This window comes from Theobroma cacao, chromosome 10, assembly GCF_053813885.1.
Source record: "Theobroma cacao isolate CCN51 chromosome 10, ASM5381388v1, whole genome shotgun sequence".
Lineage (NCBI taxonomy): Eukaryota > Viridiplantae > Streptophyta > Magnoliopsida > Malvales > Malvaceae > Theobroma > Theobroma cacao.
Window position 1 is genome coordinate 22,896,521 of NC_142648.1, and position 9,009 is coordinate 22,905,529.

Genomic DNA, 9,009 nt, shown 5'->3' on the forward strand with positions numbered 1-9,009 from the left:
TATTCTTGATTCTCAAGAATGTACAAAGAGGGGCAACTGTAGACACCTAAAAAAATAAATAAATAATTAAAATATAATAAAATATAATATAAAATAAAATAATTAAAAAAAGAGAATAACCAAAAAAAAAAGAGAGGGAATGTACAAAGAGGGGCAACTGTAGACACCTAAATCAATAAACGTGTGCATGTAGATATCATCACTTTATCCTGTCATAGCATGCCACATTTATCTTGCAAATGGTGCGGGAGTTCCGATGATGGGATTTCCCTGAGGAGCTTGTAGAGACAAGTTCTTCCGGGGATATCTCTAGGTGAGGAGAATTTCGAGACTTCACCAAAGCGTTGGGATGGTCTTCGAATAATTTTCCAATAAAAGATTACCGACCCCATCATTTTAAAATAAACAAGTCATGACATCATTTTACGCTTGCATCATGTGCATACGTAAAACCAAAAAAGAACTCAGCCAGTCAATTTAATAAAAATTTAATTAATAAATAGGGATTAAATTAAGAGTAGGCTATATTAAGATAACTTAAGATTAAATGGTACCGTTCGTGGAACGGGCGCCACGGAGGTGCTAACCCTTTTTCGTGCGTAACCGCACTCCCGAACCCATCTTTAAAAACGTGGACCAATTCTCGTTCTTTCGACGGACCTAAAATTAATTTAGGACTTCGTCGATTAGAATCGGGTTAATAGGTGACCAATCAGACCTAGATAAAAAAAGATTGGTGGTGACTCCTAAACCGACTTAATTTTCACCCGCATCTGGCGGTCGGGTCCCCGGACCCGCACGTTACGACACTCAGGTTTTGAGAGCTTTTTGGCATGATGTTTGGGGCATGGGATGTCTCTAAATTGGTGCCAAATCGCAGCAAACAATGGAGTGTGGAGCTTCAAAGAATTTGGGACAGCATAAGTGATGCAAACCCAACAAAATTACACTAGCTTGTGTGATTTATTCTCTATATAATTAAGAGTTGTACTAATTTGGTTATAACCTAAATTTAGACTCCTAATTGTAATGGAATATATCCTAAAGAGTCTAGGACTACCCCAAATAAGATTCTAAAATCAAATTGGCAAAGAAATAGGACTCTTGGCTATGAAGATCTAATTCTAGTTGGACTAGAATTGTAAAAATTGAGGACAACAAGGATTAAATTTTCTAATAAGATTAGAGAGCATAATTGGATTAGAATTCCTTTGAATATTAAATTTCTAATAGATTAGAACTCCTATTGAGAATAAGGGTCAAATTTAAATTCATAATCCTAAAATGTTTAAGATTACAAAGTTTATACTTAATTTAATTCCTAGTAGGACTAGAACTTCTAAATTGGCACAAGACATTTAATTTAAGCTTGATATTTTTGTGTTGAAGTATTGCCACATTCAGTAACTAAGTTGTTACTTGTAATGTTGGTTTTATGTCTCATATCTTTCCGATTAAGTTACCACATACTAATGTATGTTTAAAAATTTGTACTATAATATACTTGTATATTAGAAGGTTTATGAATGAAGTATCAACATGGTTTATCCTCATTGTTCATTCTTTTAATTTTGTAACATAATATCAAAGCTTATGAGCCTTTAAGGGATCGTGAGTTTCTGAAGAAAAAAAAAAACTTTCAAACAATTGGTTGCATGGCTTTTCTTAGTTACCGATGGTATTATTTATTTTATATATTTTAATATCTTTAATTTTTGTTTGTCAAATTAATAATTTTAGTTAAGATTGAAACTCACTATCTTTGTTTCTTTTATGACAATGAATATTAGATGATAATGATTCAAACCTTAAGACATTATTGCTGTCTAAATAAGATTCAAATGTTTTGCTCTAGGATGAGGATTGAGCAAGATATAAATGAATCTTGAAGTTTCTATTTATTTGGTTATATACTTATGTTGATGGGATTGTAGTTTATGTTAATAATTGAAAGTTTATTTATTTTTAGTGTAATTTATTTTTTTATTTATATTTGGTGTAATTTATTTATTCTAACATGTTTTTATTATTCAATCTATAAATCAAATTATGAAACAATTTATTGATAAGGAGTTTGTTAAGAAAATTTGTAAAAATAATTTTTTTTTGAAAAAAAGTGAGCTAGCCTAGCCCAACCCATGGACTGGCAAAGGATGGGCTGGGTTGGGATTTTGACAACCCGTTTAAAAAATGAGCTGGCCCAACTCAACCCATATTTCTTCAACCACAATGGATTAGGTCGAGCCAGTCCATATTAACAAGTCTAATTTTAATTTTACTTCACATAGAGATATAGTGTTTTGATTAAAATAGATATCTTTATAAAATGAGTCGGGAGACTCTTATAAATAATTGAAAACTCTATGTTAGTAATTTAACTCATTAAAATAAGTTAAGGAAGAGACTTAAAATTTAAATATAATATGAAGGATATTGTAATTCTAAACTTGTTTGATTTGATTTTTATCCAATTATCTTGTTGCTTTGATTTTTCTTTTTAGTATAAATTTTAATTAATTAGTTTGAGTTAATTAATTTAGTTATTTGAGTTTGATTATTTGGATAAAATTAAATTATTCTGATTTTAATATTTAGTAAAATTTTAAATCAATTTTTTGTAAAATCGATATTTTACTTACTTATGTATTATATATTCGATATGTATAATTACGTAGTAGAATTTTTACTGACAGTGATACAGATGAAGAGTTTGATAGATGTAATCATAATCTCAGCTATATTCTTGAGAGTCAATAAAGAAGAAATAGTGATACAGAACTGGATTTTATATGCTTATAGTAAAGTTTAGAGTTCGCAACAAAATAATTACTGCATTGATAAAAAATAAAAATCATTGATTTATAAGTTGTTTATGAATTATGTGTTATTTATAAATTATTTGTGAAACTTTTTTTTTATGATTTATTATTGATTATAAACTTTATATTATATGAAAATACTTTTTATATTTTCAAATTTTTGTTTTAAATAAATAAAAAAATAGTTAATTTTTTTTCATGATAAATAAAAAGATTCGTGATTAATAGAAAATTGTTTACTAAATACCCTTTATTATAATTAAAATCAAAATTAAAACTTATATAAATTATTTTGCCAAACAATTTACCCAAAAAAAAGAGTTTATAAAAGTAAATTTATCATCTAGCTTTAGCTTAATTTTAAAAATTATTATTTTTTAAAAAAAGCTTCATAATAGCTTTTAAAATTTAAAAAAAAAAAAACCGAACTGAACAAGTTCTAAGTAAATACATTCAATTTCGATTGACTTGATCTTCGAGTTATTAACAACCGCTCTCCAGGAGAAGGATCCAGAATTCCAACCTCTGCCTCCTTTTAATCCATCCATGGACCATCGCCATGGGCTCTTCTCTTTCCCTGGAAAAGTAGTTAAAATGCCCACAGCCACTAAGCTCATGCCATGTAGGAAGGATCATACCACATCATAACCATGTCAAGCAATCTTTTTTCACTTTCACCTATTCTGTACAAACCCTTTCTTTCTTCACTTTCAGTCAAGGCCAAAGTGCCAACATTTACTAAAGTGCAGCTGCAAGTTTGGTCATCCATATCTCTTTGTTTCGCCTTCTTTCAATAGGAGAACCTGCTTTTTACTCTCTACTCTATACCGAAAACCGCCCTCATCAGCATTCCCCTGCACTTGAACTACTGCACCCTCACAAACACTAAATGGTAGTCAGTAACAATCAAAACAATCAGCTTAGAGATTAGATTGATTAACCAAGACAATAACTAATCAAGAAATATGAAACAACAAAAGAATAAAGTATGACAGAAGATACAAATGACATGCATGAATTGTGAAACCTATTCCTTGTACATTACATGTACAACAAAGAAGAAATTCATTTACGATAAATCCTCCATTGCAAGCCATTTGCTAAGGATTTCTGTAGCTTCCTAACTTTTTGATGGAGGTACTTCATACAAACCTTACAAGACCAATTTGTATTTTTCTAGTCTAAACCAACTTAAAAAGTGAACATTAGTCATTAGTGCAACATTTTTGTACTGATAATGGAAGGTGTCAACACTTTAGTACATTTCTTGGAAACCAAGCTTTTGTTTCACAAGTGTTGGCACCTTTAAATGCAAAGGGCCAACACTTTCATCTACAACAGATGAAATTAAAAATTTTAAGCCACATCTCACAACATGGTAGAGTTAGAAACATGCCTCTACCAGTTTATGATAAATTCAGCAGCACTGGCATTGAAGATAGAGGTGGATCTCCTAGCACTATCCTTTATCCTAACTGACGTATACATGTGCTACATGTTTCCTAAAAAGATAAAATGAGTACTGATTAGAATTCCACCATGATTACTAAAAAGGTTGAATAAATGCCCAAAGAGAGTCGAGGAAAAAGAACTTACAAGTTTGAATTTGTGGTGTCCCTGTTTGGAGCACATATTTTGAACTGGAAACATATGAAATTCCAAGGACCATCTACACTTGGAGGTAATTGCTTTCATAAATCTGCAACAAGTTTCAAAGAATACCTGCATTTTGGAGGATGAAGACCCTGAAGTTCCCTGCATTACATTAGGTTGATTAAGCCTTGATGAGCACAAAGTATACTCTATAAAAAGTTTTCATTCCAAAAAAAAAATTGTGTTTTTAACAACTGCAGCCCATCTCTGTTCCTCCACTCATTTCCTCATCCAAAATAGTAACCAGCTAATGATTTTTTTCTGAAGCCAAAATAAATACTCATTACAAAATCTTCATCATCATCTCAAGTTTTCAAATTCTGAAGAAGGTAAGGTAACCCTTAATCTGCATCCAAAGACTTTTTCTGTACAAAAACACAGTAAAAGGAAATTTAAACTGAACATATGTTAGAGTTAACATGTTAATAGGCCCCCCAATCAGCTCCTGCACTTTCACCCACACACACACACACACACCGTGATAGGAAGCGTAATTTTGAAAATAAAAAGAGAAATATGAGAGATAACATTTACATTGTAGCAGGCCATCATAAAAGGTATCCAAATTTATAAACTTCTTCCATGACTTAGTCAAATCTTATCGTATTGAATCAATTAAGAAAATTAGTAATTTATAACTCTCTTTCTTTTTTAGATTATTTGCTAAAACTTTTTCAAAGTTTTTATTCTGAACATTGTAAAATAAATATAATTAGATTTCTAATTCTTCAAATACATAAATTAAAATCTTAAATTTCGAGCAACTATTACATTTTTTTTCTCAAAATATTAGTTTTATATATTACAAATTATTTATAATAGAAGTTTGTCACACAAATCCATATATCACACGTATATTCCGCTTTGCTTGAAGAATGAGCTGTACAGTAGAAGTTAAATAGAAAGAGTCCTGATTTGATGAGAGATACAATTCCTAATGGAAATATGGTCAATTGCGATAATAATCTTTGCAAAAAAAAATCTAAGAAGATCAAAGAGTGAAAGAACAAGAAATCTAATCTAGAGAAGCTAGGCTTCACCAGCTAGCAATAGTGTATTGGCCATTAAGAAATAGGAAGTTCTCAAAAGAAATTGGGGATTCTGGGTGTGATTGCACTTAAAGATGTCACCCATTGGGTTTACAGCCAATGTTTATTAGCCCCATACAGAAAACAGCAAAATGCTCCATCTTAAGGTAGGAGCACCACCACTTCATACCTTGCAGAAATTCAGTCAATGTTCATCCAAGGACATGCATTCCTTGTTGCTCATTAAAGATGAGGATGTTAAGGTAAGTCAACCACATAAAGTATTAAGAACACAACACCAAAAAATAAAATCAAATGTACCTGATCAAGACATCTAAGAGATTACCAAAAACAAATATTGCCTTCCAAAAATATTTGTCTCCAACATCCTTATAGACATTGTAAACAGAATGAGATAGAGAACCAGAGAGGCCTCTTCTTATCATCTAAGAAGCCAAATAATTTTTCATCTAAATATATGTGCCCAGATTCATGCAGGTTAAAACATGTGTGCTTGCATGAAAATTTAAGGGTTATTTGGTCCACATATTGCATATGCAGTAATTTGATTCAGCAGAACTAACAGAAAGATGAGGGCCAAATATACCTTAAATTCTAGCCTGCCATAAATCAGGTTCATCCCATAAGACTTTCATATGATTTCTGAAGGTATGACCACTGGAAAGCACCACCAATCATCCAAGGCAGATCTTTACTATTTAGCAAAGAGACCACCTTAAGAACTAGTTTTATGTTAAGAAGATTAAGTCATAGCAGCAATCCTACCTGAAACGATCACTGAGAAGAAGCCAGAAATTCAGAACATTGTTTTGAAATTATAATAAGTATACCAAGCACAATGCCAAAGAAAAGTCTTACTCGATTTGGCTAAATCAAGCATACAAATACAAGGAACATGAAAAGAAGACAATCTTACAACTCAAGCAGCTGGAGGAATCTTCAGAAGCAGTGCTGCATCTCAGCTGAAAAGTTATAGCATAGCTGTATACTAATCAACATCAACATGGATATCATGTCTCAGCAGAAGTTGTTGAAGTTTCAAAGCTGCACTTTCTTCGGGATTTTTGACCCACTTTTTCTCAAATCCAAGGACAAACGCTTGATGAGTGACGTTATTTGGTAGGATGCCATTTCTAACCATCATTGTCACCAAGTTGCATGCCTCATCCATGTTTCCAGTTCTACAAAATCCATGAATGAGAGTGTTGTATAATACCAGGTCTGGATTCAACCCAACATCAAGCATCCTAAGAAACAGAGTGTTAGCTTCTTCCATCCGGCGTGCCCTGCAGTAGCCATTAAGTAAAGCACTGCAAGTCACGACATCAGGTTTCACATGGCGTTCACTCATGTAAAACCATATGAGAAATGCTTCCTCAAAGTCCCCTTTTTTGGAGAGCCCATCTATAATATTAGTGAATGTCACCATATCAGGAGAAATACCCCTTTGTACAAGCTCATCCAGAATAACTTTTGCCTCATTTGTAAATCCTCTTTCAATTAGGCTGTGAATAATAATGTTATAGGTCGTAACATCGGGAGAGATGCCAGCTGATCTCATCATATCTAGAAGCATAAAGGCCTTATGCAAGTGGCCCTTCTTTCCGTAGCCATCTATTACAGTGTTGAATGTAACAATATCAGGTACCAACCCTGCCATTATCATCTTCTGAAACAAACACTCTGCCATTTCCAAGTCCTCAGACTTGCAGCAAGCATCAATGAGCACTGTGTATGTAGTCACAGATGGCTTAATTCCACATTTTAGCATTTTCCCAAAATATTGAAAGGCTCTATTCATGTCCTGATCTTTACAATAGCCTCCAATTATAGTAGTATAACTAACACAATCTGGAAGCAAGCCCAACTCAAACATATCTTGAAAGATCAGAGAAGCTTCTACCATGTCACCATCTGCACACAACTTTGAGATAAAGCTATTGTATACAAAAATATTTGGCTTAAGATTAAAGAAATTTATAACATTAATTGCTTCTTTTGGTTTTCCTGCTTTACAGTGACCCTCAACAACAGAACTAACCAAAACTGAATCTGGAGAGATACCCAATCTAGTTATTTTGAACAGCAAAGAAGTTGCTTCTCCTAGACAAGACACCTTGCAGAGTGAGTCAATTATGATTGTATATGCAACAACGTCTGGTTTAATCCCATAGTTTTTCATTTCCATCAGAAATGTCCAGGCACTTAAAAGTTGGCCTTTACGGCAGTACTTGTCAATAAACAAACTAACAATCGCAACATTTAAACCACTTCCTTGCCTCAGCATTTGGTCCAGAAAGTCCCAAGCTAAGTCCAATTCATTTAACTCTAACAACGCCTTAAGTAATGAATTACAAACCCCAATTGACGGAATCATGTTAAAACTCTTCATTTTACATGCTAATTCTAAAGCCAAACCAACCTCGTTTTCCTTAATATAACAATCAACAAGCATGCTACACACAGTTTCTAAAACCATTCTATCACTATGTGTCTCATAAAAGAGTTTCAACAATAAATCCTCCGAAACATCTTTGCTACAGCTAATTCTCACAAGACGTAGAATAAAATCCACTGCTCTATGATTCATGTTCCCAGAAACTAAGATATGTATCATTTTACATACTGACTTAACCGAGTGCAATGATCCAACGCAACGTTCAGACAACTTGAAGAAGTACAAAGCAAGCTCAGCATCCAAACTTTCCTCAAACAAATGAGTCAAAATCCCGATTACACTCGACTCATTGAAATCAATGGGGCATAAGTTGTCAGGGTTTATATTCCAACCGCGTTTCCAGAGTATTGATTTGATCAGACTCAGGGGATTGCATACCTGAGAGTGTTGGGTGATAACATGTTGGGATTCTAAAAGAGATGAAGAAACTGATACCGAATTCTTAGATGGGATATGCCAGAATGGGGTTTTTCTCCTGAATAAGAGCTTGTTGAAGACTGAAAACGAAGCTTTCATTAAAAACTTGGTTTTGGTTCATCAGCAAGAAATAACCTAAAGAGACATACCTGAGGCCTGAAGGAGAGAGGCGAGCATAAGTTAAGGCAAAGACTAAGACAGCAATAACTTAGGCCTGGGTATCTTCAAAAAACTATTGTTTTGTCTTTGATTCAAGCCCACATGGACATGGCAATGCATTAAAAAGATAGAACAAAATATCAAGGAATATCCTACTTACAATTTAGAGGCATCAAGGCTTTCTGCTTGCGCTTACTTCAAATGATAGAAGTGAAATAAAATTTGGATAAAAATTTTCAAATAGTTTGTGAAAAAACATGTAATACTAAAGGAGTTCCGATACTTTTTTGTTTTTGTTTTTTGTGATTAATATTATTAAAATATCCATATTTCAATTTTTTAATGATAAAAATTATAAAGGTATAACATTTTAAAAAATTATATGATATAAAATAATAAGGAGAATTTTGATTATTAACAATTAATCAATTGTTAGTATATATTTGATTAAAAA

The 9,009-nt window shown here is 32.6% G+C and overlaps 1 protein-coding gene across 3 annotated transcripts; it reads right to left on the minus strand.

Annotated features, from left to right (window-relative positions):
• Positions 1 to 3,254: 3,254 nt before the first annotated feature.
• Positions 3,255 to 8,693, minus strand: LOC18586958 (Pentatricopeptide repeat (PPR) superfamily protein). 3 transcript variants are annotated; one of them, XM_088802747.1, is made up of 5 exons: positions 8,546 to 8,693; positions 6,438 to 8,476; positions 6,108 to 6,298; positions 4,416 to 4,574; positions 3,255 to 3,687 (listed from the first exon to the last, which is right to left on the minus strand). In XM_088802747.1, the coding sequence occupies exons 1-2, from the start codon at positions 8,571 to 8,573 to the stop codon at positions 6,510 to 6,512; spliced, it is 1,995 nt and encodes a 664-aa protein (XP_088658873.1). In that variant the 5' UTR covers positions 8,574 to 8,693; the 3' UTR covers positions 3,255 to 3,687; positions 4,416 to 4,574; positions 6,108 to 6,298; positions 6,438 to 6,509. The 3 variants fall into 3 exon arrangements, with proteins under 3 accessions (XP_088658873.1, XP_088658871.1, XP_088658872.1); XM_088802745.1 differs by having other exon boundaries at positions 3,255 to 3,704; XM_088802746.1 differs by having other exon boundaries at positions 3,255 to 4,321.
• Between the last annotated feature and the right edge of the window lie 316 nt (positions 8,694 to 9,009).